The sequence below is a fragment of the Carcharhinus amblyrhynchos genome, chromosome 28, assembly GCF_965287045.1.
Source record: "Carcharhinus amblyrhynchos chromosome 28, sCarAmb.v2.hapA, whole genome shotgun sequence".
Taxonomy (NCBI): Eukaryota; Metazoa; Chordata; class Chondrichthyes; order Carcharhiniformes; family Carcharhinidae; genus Carcharhinus; species Carcharhinus amblyrhynchos.
This window is the reverse complement of record NC_137351.1, coordinates 30219515-30238622: the sequence shown is the minus strand read 5'-3', so window position 1 is coordinate 30238622 and position 19108 is coordinate 30219515. Positions and strand designations below refer to the sequence as shown.

General features: G+C 42.5%; 1 protein-coding gene across 2 annotated transcripts in view; it reads right to left on the bottom strand.

Moving 5' to 3' along the window:
* efl1 (elongation factor like GTPase 1) overlaps positions 1 to 19108 on the bottom strand; it is a 320174-nt gene that overhangs the window by 251709 nt on the left and 49357 nt on the right. For both annotated transcript variants that reach the window (XM_080214115.1, XM_080214114.1), the window contains exon 8: positions 2948 to 3071. In XM_080214115.1, coding sequence (XP_080070241.1) covers positions 2948 to 3071 — 124 coding nt within the window. The remainder of the gene's footprint in view (positions 1 to 2947; positions 3072 to 19108) is intronic.

Below are 19108 nucleotides of genomic sequence, written 5' to 3'. Positions count from 1 at the left end.
TTTAGAAGAATGAGAGGTGTTATTGAGACATATAGGATTCTCAGGGGCTTGACAGGATAGATGTGAGAGGTTGCTTCCCTTTGTGGGACAGTCCAGGACCAGAGGGCATAATCTCAAGAGTAAGAGATCGCCCAATTAAGACACAGACGGAGAATCTGTGGAATTTTTTACTGAAGAGGGCAGTAGAGGCTGTGTTCAAGGCTGAGATAGACAGATTTTTAATCAATAAGGGAATCAAGGGTTATGGGGGTAAGGTGGGAAAGTTGAGTTGAATCATAGAATCCCTACAGTGCAGAAAGAAGCCATTTATCCCATCGAGAGTGCACCAACAACAATCCCACTCACGCCCTTTCCCCATAACCCCATGTTTATACCCAGAGGCAACTTAGCATGGCCAATCAATCTAATCCATATAGCTTTGGAGTATGGGATGAAATCGGAGCACCCAGAGGAAACTCATGCAAACACAGGAAGAACGAGCAAACTCCACATTCAACCAAGGCCGCAAATGAATCTGGGCCCTTGGGGTTGAGAGACAGCAGTGCAAACCCCTGTGCCTATCCCAGGTCTTTCAACTTGTTCTTCATCACTTCAACTGTGTATAACCCATCACATTTCTGTCCTGACAGAGAGTCATCCAGACTTGAAACTTTAGCTGTGTCCTCTCACTACAGATGCTGTAAGACTTGTTGAGGTTTTCCCGCACTTTGTTTTTGTTTCAGATTCCAGCATCCGCAGTAACTTGTTTTTATATTTCTACCATCCTTCAGTTTTGAGGAGTCGTACTTCACTTAAAATGTTAACTCTGTTTCTCTCTGCACAGCTGCTGTTACCAGACCTTCTGAATAATTCCGGCATTTTCTCGTTTTATTCCGACAAATGAATCTGTGACAAGACACAAAGATGGAGCCCGCAGGGGGAAAAACAATTTGGAAACAGATGAGGTAAACTAGAGTAAGATACTTTCAGTTACAATGCAGAGAATTGCACCTGCCAGTATTATCCACGAATTCTTTTAAATACCCACTCAATCTCCAAGTGTGAAGCCCGATTGTGAACACTGGCAGGCCAGCAACACAGCCAAGCTAATACCATCCTAATTCAAACACACAATGTGTGGCTGGAGCCACTAGATCATATCAAAGCAGGGGAACTCTGTCTAATTGCTCCCTTACATCTTGGGATCTCGGAGTCTAACTGTCCCACTGCTACGTCGGCAGGATTTGGCCAACAGCGCAATTGAATCTGACATCATTATCAACATTACATAAGGAATATTTATCCAGAGCTATTCAGGAGCTCACACAGCCTTGTTACACTTCTGGTAAGTAGGACAAAGAACAAAGAAAATTACAGCGCAAAAACTGGCCCTTTGGCCCTCCAAGCCTGCACCGACCATTCTACCCAACTTAACTAAAACCCCCAAACCTTCCGGGGACCGTACCCCTCCATTCTCATCCTATTTATGTATTTGTCCAGACTCCCCTTAAAAGCCACTAGCATATCTGCTTCCACTACCTCCCCAGGAGGTTGCCTTCTGAAATCAGAGAATAGCATCAGTATGAAGTCATAGATTCCTTACAGTAGGGAGGATCCATTGAGTCTGCACCGACAACAATCCCACTCAGACCCTATCCCCATAATCCCACATGTTTACTCTGCTAATCCCCCTGACGCTAAGGGGCATCTTGGCATGACCAATCCCCCAAACCCACACATCTTTGCCACTAATGGACAATTCAGGGTGGCACAGTGGTTAGCACTGCTGCCTCACAGCTTCAGGTTCAATTCCCAGCTCAAGTCATTGTCTGTGTGGAGTTTGCACATTTGCCCTGTCTCTGCCTGGGTTTGAACAAAGAACAATACAGCACAGGAACAGGCCCTTCAGCCCTCCAAACCTGCACCGATCATTCCTAACTACACGATCCGTTTGTAGCCCTCTATTCCCAGTCTATTCATGTGGCTCTCTTCGCAAGTCTTAAATGATCCTGGCGTGTCTGCCTCAACCACCTTGCTTGATAGGGCATTCCAGCCCCCACCACTCTCTGTGTAAAATATGTCCCCCGCATATATGTATTGAACCTTGCCGCCTCTCCCCACCCCCCCCCCCCCCCCCCCGCCCCGCCAAGGGTTTTGCTCCGGTTTCCTCCCACAGTCCAAAGATGTGCAGGTTAGGTGCATTGGCCACACTAAATTACCCCTCAGGGTCAGGTGGACTAGCTAGGGTAAATGCAAGGGTTATAGGGATAGGGCCTGGGTGAGATTTTGGTTGGTGCAGACTCAGTGGACCTCCTTTGCACTGTAAGATTCTATGTTCTAATTTAGCATGGCCAATCCACCCAACCTGCACATCTTTGGAAACTAAGGGACAATTTAGCACGGCCAATCCACCTACCTTGCACATCTTTGGACACTAAGGGACAATTTAGCACAGCCAATCCACCTAACCTGCACATCTTTGGACACTAAGGGACAATTTAGCATGGCCAATCCACCCAACCTGCACATCTAAGAGACAATTTAGCATGGCCAATCCACCTACCTTGCATATCTTTGGACACTAAGGGACATTTTAGCATGGCCAATCCACCTAATCTGCACATCTCTGGACACTAAGGGACAATTTAGCATGGTCAATCCACCAAATCTACACATCTTTGGACAGTAACCAGCAATTTAGCATGGCCAATCCAACTAAACTGCAGTCGTGCTTTTGGAATTTTTAACTTCCAAAAAAAAATACAACCTGCCAGGACTAATTGCCACCTTTTGGACACGAACAGCAGACATATAGGCACAGACTCAGTTTACAAGATTCACTCACCTGATGAAGGAGCAGCGCTCCAAAAGCTCATGCTACCAAATAAACGTGTTGGACTTTAATTTGGTGTTGCGAGACTTCTTACCTTGTTACTTAGTGAAAGTGTCTGAGCATTAGTCAACGTACCTGTGCTCCTTTCATTATCTTCTTTGCCTTTGTGTTTAGGTAGTAGTCACCCCAGAGAGTCTTCAGCAACACTTCAGCGCTAATACCCACTTTCTGGCTGTACATTTGGACAAACTGTTCAATTCTGCAACAAGAAAAAAGGTTTCCTCATCTAACACCACTACTGATCAATTTCTGCTGTGTTGTCCATCAGTTGTAGGTCATGTATTGTATTCACACCAGAACTGCAGAAAACAAAATGTTTTTGATCCTAGGGTATAGCAGTCAATATTGCATCATCTTTTAAAATCTGGGACTGCATCTAATTTTCACCAATGATAGCCATACCTTCAGCTATCAAGGTCCAAAACTCTGGATTTCCCTTCCTAAACTTAGCCATCTCTCTCTTTCCCTCTGAATCCTCCTTTTTTCATATTCCTTAAGACTTAGCTCTTTGGTCAAGCTTTTGGTTATAAGAACATAAGAACATAAGAAATAGGAGCAGGAGTAGGCCATCTAGCCCTTCGAGCCTGCCCCGCCATTCAATAAGATCATGGTTATCTTTCCCAGTATCACCCTGTGCCACACAGTGTCAAATTTTGTTCGAGTTTAGATGACCCTTCATCAGAGCTCTGACGAAAGGTATCTAGATTCGAAATGGTGGCTCTTTCCTCTCCTCTCAGACAGCCAAGATTTTCCAGCATTTTCTGTTTTTGTTTCAGATTCCAGCATCCGTGGTTTTTGTCTTTTATCACAGGAATTCAATAACAAAAGGGATGATGGTACAAGGTACAAGAAGATGGTAAATGGACAAGTATAGAAACAAAAGAAAATATGTAAATGAGAGTAGCAGGAATATCATCAACAGTGGTAGCTGAAAAAAAACAGTAGAGGTTGTGATTCGAAATTGTTGAACTCAGTCTCAAGTTCAAAAGGCTTTGAAGTGCTAAACTGAAAGGTGAGTTGCCATTGCACAAGTTTACATTTAGCTTCATTGGAACAGTGTAGAAAACGACAGAGAAGTCAAGGGAGCAGGGCAGTGAATATAAATAATGGGCAACCAGAAGCTTGAGGTTGCATCTATGTGGTGAACAGAGGTATTGCAGAAAACTATCACTTGATGTGCGTTTGGCCATCCCAACTGCTAATGTTGAACTTGTGCTGCAATAGAGTATATGCTTTAAACTGAAGCATAGCTGGCCCCAACTGGGCAAGTATTAGGATACATAAACCAGTTCACTGTGTTTGTCTGACAGCAATTGGGAGTGTCTTTGACTTTAACTTATTGTCTTGGAAATAAACAGGCTCGTCTCAGAATCATTCTTCCTCAATACACTATTATTGGAATTAAGACGGTAGCAGAGAATGAATATTAAGATTTGGTGACTGGCTGCTAAATCAGAAATGCTTCATCTCCGTCCTCTGATAGGAAAAGAAGCATACTGCTGTTGACAAACTCAACTGCACAATGGTAAAAGAACAATGCAAAATCTCAGGTTCTGACCATCCACTGATTTTTTTTGGAGCTGAACCATATCAGCAATGGAAAAATGAAGTTGGGATGTGGACACGGGTCACTTTGTCACTCCAAAAGAAGCAAGATATGGCTTTAACATAATCAAAAAAAAAGTACAATTAGGATTACTTTCAGCATTGGATGTGGGTTAAAAGCAAATTACTGGGGATGCGCTGGAATCTGAAACCAAGAGAGAAAATGCTGGAATATCTCAGCAGGTCTGGCAGCATCTTAAGGAGAGAAAAGAACTGATGTTGAGTCGAGGTGAGCCTTGGATTACCAAAGAGGGATTGATTTTTCAATTGTGGTTTTGGATAAGTTTTGCAAAAAGGATAATTTATTGGAAATCAATGAAGCACGGTGAACCTTTCATAGATTTAAGAAAACATGATTGATCCATGGAGGAGTACATTATCAACTTTGATAAGTGATAAGAGATTGATAAAAGTTTAAGCTTGAAATCCTGGAATTTAAATTGTTCGATTGTGCACGCATTTCTCATGTCAACAGACTTTTGGGATTGACAGGAATGCAATTCCACGGGAAAGACTCTCTCCTAGACCAAATGGCTGCTGCTCTAAACATTTTTAGGAAAACAGCAACTTCCAGTTTCTTTCCTATAAAATGCAGGCAATCACATTATGTATTAATGATATATATTAATGATTTGGGCGGCACGGTAGCACAGTGGTTAGCACTGCTGCTTCACAGCTCCAGGGACCTAGGTTCCATTCCCGGCTCGGGTCACTGTCTGTGTGGAGTTTGCACATTCTCCTCGTGTCTGCGTGAGTTTCCTCATGTTTCCTCCCACAGTCCAAAGATGTGTGGATTAGATTGATTGGCCATGCTAAAATTGCCCCTTAGTGTCCTGGGATGTGTAGGTTAGAGGGATTAGCTGGTAAATGTGTAGGGATATGGGGATAGGGCCTGGGTGTGATTGTGGTCAGTACAGGCTTGATGGGCCGAAGGGCCTGTTTCTGCACTGTAGGGTTCTATGATCTATGATTTCAAAAAGGGAACTAATTATATTATCTCCAAATTTGCAGATGATACAAAGTTGGGTGGAAGAGTGAGCTATGAGGAGGACGAAGAGATGCTTCAGCGTGATTTGGACAAGCTGAGTGAGTGGGCATATGCATGGCAGATGCAGCATAACGTGGATAAATGTGAGGTTATCCGATTGGCCTTCTTCTGCACTGTAGGGATTCTATAAAATGCATGGGAATGGTTGGTGTTATTGGTACAATTCTAAGCGTCTTTATGCACTAAAAAGCCCGCAGCAAAAGATTCATGTTTTCGAAATATTGCATGAAATAGATTATTCTGAGGCTGAAAATGATGGGGACTGCCATGAAGGAATTCTGTTGGTCATTATTAGTTTGAATCTGGTGATGAGTATTTTAACGGCTGATTTATTCACCTGGGCAGTTTTAGATATTGGTTGCATTCACAGTGTGTAAAGTGCATTGGCTTAAGAGCTATCTGGAATCTCTCGATGAGGCAGATCGGCACAATGTGGTAAAGAGTATGGAAGTTTGGGAATAGATAAGCTAAATTTCCTTTTTAAGTCTTCAAAAAGAGTACTCCTCCCTTGCAAGATGGCTGGGATCAGTCTCTGCATCATTACTGATGTAGTCTCTAATGAGATAATTCTATTGTTGAGCAGATCTTTGATGGAGAAAGTACAGCAGAAGCTAGACATGGAGAATGACAGAGCGATAGTGTCTGGGAAAATTACGGGTCGACATTTTACTTGGTCAGGCAATTGCTGCCTGCTATTAAGAAAGGGAGATACTTCTCAAAGAAATCAAGCAGTTTTCTTCAGTTCTAGGGATAAAGGTTTGATGGACAAGATGGTGACTAACTGGAAGTTGCCGAAACAATTTGCACATCCAGCATCACAAAAACGGAAAGTTATACTACAGGACGTTGGGGCGAATGATAAAGAATACAACAACATTATTGATCAAATCACAGCTCAATGTGACATTTGTGCTAAACTTCAAAGGGCACTGCCCATCGGGAGCCACAGACTAGGAATTTAATGATACAGATGCAATCTGGATGACCACTTCGGAACACTATTGTTCAGTACGCATGCCTCGCTCTAAGCTTCCAGTCACTTTTCTCTACTCTATTTTGGTCCCCTACGTTGTTGCAAAGAAGTTCAAAGTAGGCTTGAGCAATAGCACCTCATTTTTTAAGTGGTACTTTCCAGTATTCCAAACTCAATAATTTGAGTTCAATAAATCCAGACCTAAAGCAGGACATTTACTTTTTTCAGCAGTTGATAATGATTCAGTATTCCATATTCCTTAACATTCTGCACCGATTTCCCTCATGGAGAGATTCCAGATAGCAGTTAAGCCAATGCACTCTACACACTGTGTGAATGTAACCAATATCTAAAGCTGCACAGCTGAATAAATCAGCCATCAAAATACTCATCACCAGATTCAAACTCCCTCTTGACTCCTCATCTTTTGTCTCTTGTTCCACCACTGTCTCATGTTGCCTCATCATCTTTTATCAGGTAATCATAGATCTTCCTCGTTTGTCCTTTTTAAAACATACTCCTGCCTTTGCGCTTGCTTAAAACCTATGACAAATCTAACTTTTTCTGGCAAAACGTCACCAACCTAAAACAGTAACTCTATTTTTCTTTTTACAGGTGATGTCTGACCTGTTGAACACTTCCAGCATTTTCTGCTTTTAATTGCAAATAATGCTCATGTTTTTCTACACGCTCAAGTTAATACATTGCAGTTAAAGGGCAAATTAATCACAGACTGGGAGCAGTAAGCTTGCTTGCTCGCTCTGAATTGGGACTGGCACATTGGCTGATTTCTAGAGAACAGAGAAACAGCAAAATAAACAACAGGGAATTCAACTAACCCGCCAGTTGAATATTCCAATGGTTTCCTTGCTGACAAACCACACTCTACAAACTCCCAAACTGCACAAAATACAGCTATTTGTATCTAGCCATATACTAAGAATAGCTCATCTACCTCTTTCCATTCTCATGGACCTAAAACAGCTCCTCTCCAACCGCCTTCCAATCATTCCCCCCAGTGCACCAAGCTTAGAATCATTCCTTAGACTGGTTCCACACTATTTCTGCAACCTCTTCCAGAATTAATTTGATTCTTGCATCCTTCCTTCACATTAATTTGACTGCTTCAGCATTTCACCCCCCCCTTCCATCCCAACACTTGTGACAGAGATTTCAAGTAGAGCTTTGAAATGCCTATACCCTATTCGTTGGAAGACATTCCCATCCCTCCAAGATCAGGTAGAAGAAATCTGAAACATTATCCCCCAAAAGCCAGTTGAATTTTCAAGGTAGATCAACTGTAGTATCAAAGTTGGAGACTGGTTAATAGACTGAGTGCACAGGCTCAAGGAGCTGATTAGTCTACCCCTATTGCTATGTTAGAATCCAAACTAAAGTTTAAATTTAGAGTATTTATTAGTGGCACAAGTAGGCTTATAGTAACACTGCTCTGACGTTATTGTTAAAATCCCCTAGTCATCACACTCCTGCGCCGGTTTGGGTACACTGAGGGATAATTTAGCACGGCCAATGCACCTAAAGAGCACGTCTTTCAGACTATGGGAGGAAACTGGAGCATCTGGAGGAAACCCACACAGACACGGGGAGAATGTGCAGACTCCATACAGACAGTGACCCAAGCCGGGAATGGAACCTGGTTCCCTGGCACTGTGAGGTAGCATGCTAATCACTGTGCTAAATTGGCTCTCCTACAAATTTTTTTATTCATTCGTGGGACATGGGCATTGTTGGCTGGCCAGCATTTGTTGCCTATCCTTAGTTGCCCGAGGGCAACTGAAAGTCAACACATTGATGTTCCCACAAAAGATGCAATGAAACAAATGGAGGAGTTGCATAAACTGTCAAATTGCAACAGGGTTTAAGAATGGGCAGCTGAGATTGTGGCTAGTTGTAAAACCACCAAGTTGTGGGGAGCGACTACGCTGCCATTGTTAATAACTCGTTTCATCTCATTCAGGGATAAAACGGGTGTGAGTGACAAAACATGTAGGCCAGCTGCCTACCTGCATGACTTCATGTTTGCAGTTAAATCAGTAGATTTAAATTTTTCCCCAGCACAGGGTGTTACCCCATCAATCAGCACGGGAAATCTGAGCCAAGAAATTTAGCAGCAACACAAACATGAATAAGGAGTCAGCGAGCAGGTTTTGGCAGCATAGCCTCTCTGAAACCTGATCAGACCCTTTTGCAATGCGAGAAGCAATGCAGCCACCAGTGAAGAGCCAGGGATCCATAAATTGTTAATACTGCAGTGTAAGCGGAACATTTTGGACTGTATCCATCCACATAAAATATCATGATGTAAACTCAGAAGGGCAAGACCACAACAGGTCAAAAACATCCTTGTTTCTGAGACTCGAAAAATGAAGGCTTCATCGGTGGATGTCTTTGTGCTGTACATATGACATCCTTGGAACAGCTAACATGAAACAGCCATGGCCTTAACAGACACATCTTAAAAGTTTATTTTATTAGTGCCTCAGGTAGGCTTATATTAACACTGCAATGAAGTTAGTGTGAAAATCTCCTAGTCACCACACTCTGGCGCCTGTTTGGGTACACTGAGGGAGAACTTAGCAATCAGCATGTCTTTCGGACTGTGGGAGGAAACCGGAGCAACCGGAGGAAACCCCTGCAGACACAGGGAGGACGTGCAAGCTCCACACAGACAGTGATCCAAATCGGGAATCAAACCCAGGTCCCTGGTGCTACAGAGAAGAAATCGCCAGAATTTTTATTGCAAATCAAAATAAATATTTCGTTTGAAGCGTTTGGGTTTTTTTTACTGTGTTGTGGAGATTCTTCTATGGCTTTTAATTGCGTTGTTCTGTTAGTGTTTGGGAGACCTATCAGACTGTCCTATGGGAGATCTTCTCCTCTTTCAAACGCCAACTAGGAACAGGTATGACTGGGTGGGCAATGTGTCTGACACGATGAGGAAACTTCCAAAGTAATATCTATAGCTTATTTTGTGCATCGTGCAACATCTGATCTTAACTAACCTCATAAATCCCAAAGAGGAAATGTGAGAAAATATGTTATTTATTTACTTTCAATCTAAGCATTAAACCAGATTTGCTAAAACATGCAAAGGAAGTAGAGCATGTGTTAGAATTTAGCAGCAATATGATGGGTGTTTGTAACCCAGCAGAATCATGTTGCAATATGGGATTTAGTCAATTGGATTACTTGCATCAGGCAGCACTGGAGGGGAGAGGGGATGTTGGCGTCTGAGAATAGGCAGACCCAAGGCATCTCCAGTGGAATAGGTCACATATTACACCCCAATTCTGCCAATTTAAGAGAGACTGGATTAATTGTTTTCAATTTTTCCCATTAGTTTCCATAAAACAAACAGATCCAATCTTCTTTAAATACACACCTTTATCAACATGTGCAGAAACTCCTCTTTCAGCATTAATTCATCTGAACAAAATTTTTCCAATTTATCCTCTAGCTGTCCTTCACGTAATTTGGACCAAACATATACATTCAAAGGCAAAAGTGAGACTGATGAGCTAAATTGGTTGGACAGCTGATGTGCAGCAACACCGACAGTGTGGGTTCAATTCCAGCTGAGGTTATTCACTAGGGTCCTGCCTTCTCAACATTGCCCAGCACCTGAAGTGTGATGACCCTCAGATTAAACCACCACCAGTCAGCTCTCCCTCTCAAAAGGGAGATTAGTCTGAGACGTAAGAACACAAGAACTAGGAGCAGGAGGAAGCCACCTGGCCCCTCAAACCTGTTCCGCCATTCAATAAGATCATGGTTGATTTTTCGTGGACTCAGCTCCACTTAGCCGCCTGCTCACCATAACGCTTAATTCCTTTACTGTTTGAAAATTTATCTATCCTTGCCTTAAAAACATTCAATGAGGTAGCCTCAACTGCTTCACTAGGTAGGGAATTTCAACAGATTCACAACCCTTTGTGTAAAGAAGTTCCTCCTCAACTCAGTCCTAAATCTGCTCCCCCTTATTTTAGGCCATGCCCCCTAGTTCTAGAGACCGGTGACTTTTCATTTAATTTCCATTTCAGCTAACACAGTCTGACCAATAGATCTCGAGAAGCTCCACACACTGTACAAGCTCAGACTGTGGAAGTTTCCCTGATACGTGGCCATAGTGCTGCATAACACATAAGAAAATTATTAGTTGGGTTTTTGAGAGAACAAGCAAGTAAAAACATTAATTAAAGTCCTCAAAGGGATGGAAGAAAACTGATAGTCAAGGTTAGTCACGTTATTGTGAAATATTTTATCATTATATTTTTGATGCTGCAGACTATCACCAGGAGAAAAATCATTCGCTAAATGTGGTTTGCACTTGTACAGACTACAAATAAATTAATTGGAATTTCAGCCAATTTTCACTCCAGAATTTGAATAAGTTGCTTGCCAGACACAATGATTTTAGAATATTAGCTGATCTGTGGTAGTTTTCAGTGAGTTTCATGATGTAATATTATCAGCGCTACTGATTTATAGTAGCTAAGGAGAATGATTTTTTTATTGCTTCAGGTTCTTAAATTTTAAATGTGTTCTGGGAACTAAATGTTCTGATTCTGTCCATTTTTTCCTCTAAATACTACAAATCAGACACACTGCTGATTAAATGCTCAACTTTCTAAACTTTTTTTTCTTAGCTTGTTTCTAAATTCCATGATTAATATCACAATGGTAATCAATACGCACTGGGACGGACATAGCTAACTAATGTTTAGCAATACAGAACCCGGACTGTTGAGGAGTATCCTAGCCTGCCTTTGTATAGAGTAATGAGTTAATAAGTATGTTGATGATTATTCACCATCTGACTACTAATGTGTCAGTCGTAAGACCAAAAGACGCCAAGAGAGCTAGGAACAGAACAATCTGTCTCCTATATACCGTGTGCTTACCCTGAGCTCTTTGTAAATAGTTAATAAAAGGTTTGAAGTTAAACCATACTATTTCAGTCGGTTGAAGGGAAGCAAAGCTTCATTGAGGTTCGAACGGCACAGAACGGAGGGGAGGGCCTGGGTGGGCTGTTTTGGAGAAATCGGTGCAACTCAATGGGCTGGATGGCCTCTCTCTGTGGGGATTCTACAGTGCTATGATGTTAAGAAAGTGTGGTGTAAGTGAAACCTCATTAAAATTTGGCTACAGCAACAAAAAGTACTACTGGGGATCCTGGATGACAAACTGTTAAGTTTGAAGTTTATTAGCATCACAAGCAGGCTTATATTAACACCACAATGAAGTTACTGTGAACGGAGGAAGGCTCCACATCCCATTGATAGCATTTGAAAAGCCACTTATTTGTGCCCCCACCATAGCAAATATACCTCTATAAAAACAAGCTTTAAGTAAAAATTGTTTTGGAATTTCCATCTCTAGGCACAGCAGAGAAATTAATTGGGTGTTCTTGATCATTTCTTGATGTTTTCTTCTCATGTTCTAATCTCAACAAGCTTCCCAAAGTTCATCTGTTTCCAGTTTGGGAAACTAAACAAATAGTTACATATGGAAGACAGACATAATTTGCAGTTTTTGAGAGTATGAATAAGTTTCCAAATAGGAGCAAAAAAAAAACACAACCAGTGTACCCACTCTCTTACTAAAAAAAAGTGGCACAGTGGTTAGCACTGCTGCCTCACAGCACCTGGGACTCAGGTTCAACTCCCAGTTTGGCTCAATGTGTGTGGATTCTGCACATTCTCCCTGCGTCTGTATGGGTTTCCCCTGGGTGCTCTGGTTTCCTCCCACAGTCCAAAGACATGATGGTTAGGTGCATTGGCCATACTAAATTCTCCCTCAGTGTACCTATAAACGGGTGCCAAAGTGTGGCGAGTTTTACGGTAATCTCATTGCAGTGTTAATGTAAGACTAGTTGTGACACTAATAAATAAACTTTAAGAATGCCTGAAATTCATTTTTCAGTTTGTACTCTGGACAATCAGTCTTGAAGCTGATCACGAAAACAGCATTTGCTTTCTCCGACTAAGTTCAGATACCGTCCTGAAGCTAATGGGTCGTCAAGTTTTTACTGAAAATCTTTGAATTGTTAGTGCTTTTTCACTATACTCTAAATTTTAGCAAGTTTATCCCTCGAGTGAAAAAAAGAGAGATTCAATCGCTTATATACAAATTGTCAACAGAATAGAATCTATTTGAAAATGATTTGGAAAAGGAACTCAGGAATCTGATTACAACATGAGGAAAAATAGCATTCATGCCTGCTGGAATATTCTAGACCAGGGGCTTCCATACTTGGATCTGCAGACCCCCATGAGTCTGTAAAAGTCTCCAGGGAGTTCACTGGACTGGCAGCTACCAAGTGACTGGCAAACAGCTACTCAAGCGGCACAACTAACTAATTTCAAAAACAATTACAGCAATGAAATAGCCATTCAGAGCAAGGCCTCTTGGAGCACTGGATGCTGGTAGACATAATAGTTAGTGATCCGAGACGCTTTTCTCTGATCGGCCCATTAGATTTATTCCATCTCTCTATTGCTAAACAGAAATGTCCAAGGGAAACAGCAAGGATTAATCCTGAGAATGCAGCTGGCAGCAAAAGAGGCAGATAGAAGCAGTGAAAGGCGAGAGAGAGAATTTGGGCAGGTTTGGGCCTTGGAGAGATGTGTGCAAGAGCACGGGGCAGGAGATGGCTTGCACATTGAAGACGTGTCAGGGACAACAGGGTGGTTTGGTTGGGGAAGGGAATGGGGTTAGGTTCTGGTCTCACTGAGGTGTGTGTGAAGGGTGGGGGGGTGGTGGGTGGGAAGAGTGCGCGTGCGTTTGTGTGTGTGCACACAAGCGTAAGAGTGTGTGAGAAAGAGAGGGTGCGAGGGTGTCTTGGTGTTAATTTGAGGGGTCAAGTGTTTTGAGACTTACATCTCTGCATATATTAGGAATTAGGGAGAAACACAAAGACTTCATAGAATCATAGAATCCCTACAATGCAGGGGGAGGCCATGCGGCCCATCGACCCTGCACCAACAACAATCTCACCCCGGCCCTATCCCTGTAACCCCATGTATTTGCCCTAATCCCCCTGGCACTATGGGGCAATTCAGCATGGCCAATCAATCTAACCCACACATCTTTGGACTGTGGAAGGAAAGCAGAGCATCTAAAGGAAACCCAGACAGGCACGGGGAGAATGTGCAAACCCCACACAGGCAGTCACCTGAGGCCAGAACTGAACCCGAGTCCCTGGTACTGCGAGGTAGCAGGGCTAACCACTATGCCGCCGTGTCACTCACACACAGGGTCTGCACACACTGTGACTTGTTTACGTTTCGTTTCTGTGCTTACACTTACTTCGTGGCCAAAACAACCCGTCAACATTATGAGAATGCTTGCGCTTCCACGAAGATCTTGGGAGGTTACGAGGGGTTTTCAGACTGGAAAAGTTTGGGAAACCTTGTTCTAGGTTTTACACATGCAACATTGAATGAAATGGGGAAACAATGTTATGTTTGTTTGTGGCAAACTTGAAAGTTTTGAGAGAAGCTGAGCTCATTGTAAAATTTTTAATGAAAGCCACAAAAAGACAAATATGAGAAAGCATAATGTTACTTTGAAATATGCAATTCAATCATTTTATTTTGTCTGGAACCTCAAATTGGACATTGGAAATGTCATTAACTGAGGAAAACAAATGGGAGATGAAATAATTTGAAAATGGCAAGCTGAACATTAGTAGTTTCTCCTAGCTAGTCATTCAGCACTTTGTTTTTAGGGTGTCATCATAGTTTACCATCAGTAGCTTTCTACCTGATTTCCTTACGTTTGACTTGCACGTTGTCTAGCTCTTTAATTTGTATTTCTTTGTTTTAATGAGTTAATAAATGAAATGTGCCGGAAGAAATGTGCTGGTGAAAGTAAACATATACCATATAGATGTTTCATATGTCAATACCTTGTTAATTGTAATTTACCAGAATGATACCTGGATTTTGAGGATTAAATTACCAGCAGCGATAACACAAACTAGGTCTGTATTCCTTGGATTTTAGGTGGTTAACAAGCGATTTGGTCAAACTGTTGACAATATTAAGGGGACTAAGTTAGTTAAAGAGAGAGAAATGATTTCAGCTGTTTGGGGATTCTAGAGATAGGTGCACAGTCTAAATATTGAAGCCAAGCTATTCAGTAGTGAACTTAAGAAACTACATACAAATGGTAGGAGGAGTTTGCAATTCTCTTCCACAAACAGGGATTAGTGCTAGGTCAACTGTAAATTTTAAATCAGAAATTGAGATTTTTGTTTACCAAAGGTATGACGAGACATGGGATACAGTCATTTATATTAATGACTTGGATGAGAAAATAGGAGGCATGGTTAGTAAGTTTGCAGATGACACCATGATTGGTGGCATAGTGGACAATGAAGGTTATCTCGGATTGCAACGGTATCTTGATCAATTGAACCAGTGGGCTGACGAAGGGCAGATGGAATTTAATTTAGATAAATGCGAGGTGATGCATTTTAGTAGACTGAACCAGGGCAGGGCTTACTCAGTTAATGATAGGACATTGGGAAGAGTTACAGAACAAAGAGATCTAGAGGTACAGGTTCATAGCTCCCTGAAAGTGGAGCCACAGATGGACAGAGTGGGTGAAAAAGGCATTCAGCATGCTTGGTTTCATTGGTCAGAACATTGAATACAGGAGTTGGGACGTCTTCTTGAAGTTGTACAAGACATTGGTAAGGCCACACTTGGAATACTGTGTACAGTTCTGGTCATCCTATTATAGAAAGGATATTATTAAACTAAAAACAGTGCAGAAGAAATTTACCAGGATGGTTTGAGTTATAAGGAGAGGCTGGATATACTGGACCTTTTTCTCTGAAGCGTAGGAGGCTGAGGGGTGATTTTATACAGGTCTATAAAATGAGGAGGGGCATAGATCAGCTAGATAGTCAGTACTTTTTCCCAAAGGTAGGGGAGTCTAAAACTAGGGGGCATAGGTTTAAGCTGAGAGGGGAGAGATACAGACGAGTCCAGAGGGGCAACTGTTTCACACAGGGGGTGGTGAGTCTCTGGATCAAGCTGCCAGAAGTAGTAGTAGAGCATTTAAAAAGCATTTAGACAGTTACATGGGTAAGATGGGTATAGAGGGACATGACGTTGAGTTCAGATGACCCTTTGTCAAAGCAGTCATCTCACTGCTTTGACGAAGGATCACTGTGACGCAAAACATCAGCTGTTCTCTCTCTTTACAGATGCTGCCAGACCTAAGATTTTCCAGCATTTTCTCTTTAGGCTTACATTAATACTGCAATGAAGTTACTGTGAAAATCCCCATCACACTCTTGACGCCTGTTTGGGTACGCTGAGGGAGAATTTAGCGTGGCCAATGCACCTAACCAGCACATCCAAAAGCCAGTGTTGAGGGTCATGAGGTAATGAGGAAGGTATCAAGGTCGCAGGAGTGTATAGGCAAACAGGATGGTGGTTTGAAATGTACCTACTTCAATGCAAGGAGCATCAAGAATAAGACAGGTGAACTTGGAGTGTGGATTGTTTCTTGGGACTATGATGTTGTGGCCATTATGCAGACATGGTTAGAACAGGGACAAGAATGCTTGTTGTCAGTTCCAGGGGAGAGATGTTTCAGTAGGAGTAGGGAAGGCGATAAAAGAAGTGGAGGAATAGCATTGTTAATCAAGGATAGTTTAACGGCTGCTGAAAGGCATTTCAACGGCGATCTGCCTACTGAGGTAATATGGGCTGAAGTTAGAAATATAAAAGGATCGGTCACATTGTTAGGAGTTTTCTATAGGCCCCCAAATAGTAATAGAGATGTGGAGGAGGAAATAGCAAAGCAGATTATGAACAGGTGTGGAAATCACAGGGTAGTTATCACGGGTGACTTTAACTTTCCAAATATTGATTGCAACCTTTATAGGTCGAATAGTTCGGATGGGACACTTTTTGTACAGTGTGTGCAGGAGGGCTTCCTGACACAATATGTGGATAAACCGACAAGTGGAGCCACACTGAACTTGGTACTGGGTAATGAACTGGGCCAAGTGTTAGGTTTGTTTTTGGGAGTGCACTTTGGAGATAGTGACCACAATTCAGTGTCATTCATTACTGCAATGGAGAGGGATAGGGTCACATGGCAGGGCAAGGTTTATAATTGGGGCAAGGGTAATTATGATGTGATTAGGCAAGAATTAGGGAGCATAAGATGGGAATAGAAACGGTCAGGTATGGGCACAAACGAAAAGTGGAGCCTTTTCAAGGAACAAATACTGTATGTCCTTGATAAGCATGTCCCTGGCAGGCAGAGAGGAAATGGCCGAGTGAGGGAACAATGGTTCACAAAGGAAGTTGAATGTCTTGTCAAGAGGAAAAAGGAAGTGTATGTAAGAATGAAGAAACAAGGTTCAGCTTGAGGGTTACAAGGTAGCTAGGAATGAGTTCAAAAAGAGGGCTTAGGAGAGCTGGGGGAGGGCATGAGAAGTCCGTGGTGGGTCAGATAAAGGAAAACCCAAAGGCTTTTTACTCTTATGTGGGAAATAAAAGAATGACCAGCTTGAGGTTAGGGCCAGTCAAGGATAGTAGTGAGAACTTGTGCATGGAGTCAGGAGAGATAGGTGAGGCATTGAATGAATACTTTTCTTCAGTGTTCACTAAGGAGAGGGGCCATGTTTCTGAGGATGTGTGAGAGATACAGGCTGATAGGATGGAGGAGGTAGATGTTCTGAGGGAAGATGTACTAGCAATTTTGAAAAACCTGAGGGTCGATAAGTCCCCTGGGCCAGATGGGATACATCCTAGGATATTTTGGGAGGCAAAGGATGAGATTGCGGAGCCTTTAGCTTTGATCTTTGGGTCCTCACTGTCCAGAGGACTGGAAAGTGGCGAATGTTGTTCATCTCTTCAAGGAAGGAAATAGGAATGACCCTGGTAATTATAGGCCAGTTAGCCTTACTTCCATGCTCGATAAGTTAATGGAAAGGGTCCTGAGAGATAGGATCTATGGCCATTTGGAAAGATGCAGTTTAATCCAGGATAGTCAGCACGATTTTGTGAGGGGTAAGTCCTGCCTCACAACTTTGATTGAATTCTTTGAGGAGGTAACTAAGTGTGTAGACGAAGGTAGAGCAGTTCACGTTGTATACATGGATTTTAGTAAGGTGTTTGACTTAATAAGGTGTTTCCCCATGGTAGGCTCATGAAGAAAGTAAGGTGGTGTGGGATAGAAGGAAATTTGGCCAATTGGATAAGTAACTGGCTGTCTCATAGAAGACAGAGGGTGGTGGATGGAAAATTTTCAGACTGGAGGCCAGTTACCAGCGGTGTACCACAGGGATCAGTGCTGAGTCCTCTGCTTTGTGTGATTTTTATCAATAACTTGGAAGAGGGGACTGAAGGGTGGGTTAGTAAATTTGCTGATGACACCAAGATTGGTGGAGTAGTGGATGAGGTGGAGGGGTCTTGTAGGCTGCAAAGAGACATTGATAGGATACAGAGCTGGGCTGAAAAGTGGCAGATGGAGCTTATCCCTGATAAGTGCAAGGTGATTCACCTTGGCAGGACAAACTTGAATGCGGATTACAGGGTCAATGATAGGGTTCTAAGGAGTGTGGAGGAGCACAGAGATCTTGGGGTTCATATCCACAGATCTCTGAAGGTTGCCACTCAAGTGGATAGAGCCGTGAAGAAGGCTTATAGTGTGTTAGCGTTTATTAACAAGGGATTTGAGTTTAAGAGTCATGGGGTTATGCTGCAACTATACCGGACTTTGGTGAGACCACATTTGGAATATTGTGTGGGGTTCTGGTCACCTCACCATAAGGACGATGTGGAAGCATTGGAGAGAGTGCAGATGAGATTTACCAGGATGCTGCCTGGTTTGGAGGGTAGGTTTTACGAGGAAAGTTTGAGGGAGCTGGGGCTTTTCTCTTTAGAGCGAAGAAGGATGAGAGGTGACTTAACAGAGGTTTATAAGATAATGAAGGGGATAGATAAAGTGGACGTGCAGAGACTATTTCCTCGGGTGGATGTAGCTGTTACTAGGGGGCATAACTATAAGGTTCGTGGTGGGAGATATAGGAGGGATATCCGAGGTAGATTCTTTACTCATGGTTGGGGTGTGGAATGCACTGCCTGCTGTGATAGTGGAGTCAGACACTTTAGGAACTTTCAAGCAGTTATTGGGTAGACACATGGAGCACACCAGAATGACAGGGAGTGGGATAGCTTGATCTTGGGTTTGGACATAGCTCGGCGCAACATTGAGGGCTGAAGGGCCTGTATGGTGCTGTACTGTTCTATGTTCTATATCTATCTTTTGGACTGTGGGAGGAAAGCCACACAGACACTGGGAGAAAGTGCAAAGTCCGCACAGACAGTGGCCCAAGCCAGGAATCAAACTCGGGTCCTTGGCATTGTGATGCAGCAGTGCTAACCAGTGTGCCACCATGCCAACTTATTTTAAAAGTTATTAAAAGTTATTTCATTCATCAGTGTAGGAAGTTAGCAATGTAACATATTTCAACTTAGAGGGTGTAATGTTTTAATATTTGAGATAGGAGAAGTCCTAAAGAACCTAATTATAGTTTTAACAGTGATTCTTATGGGAA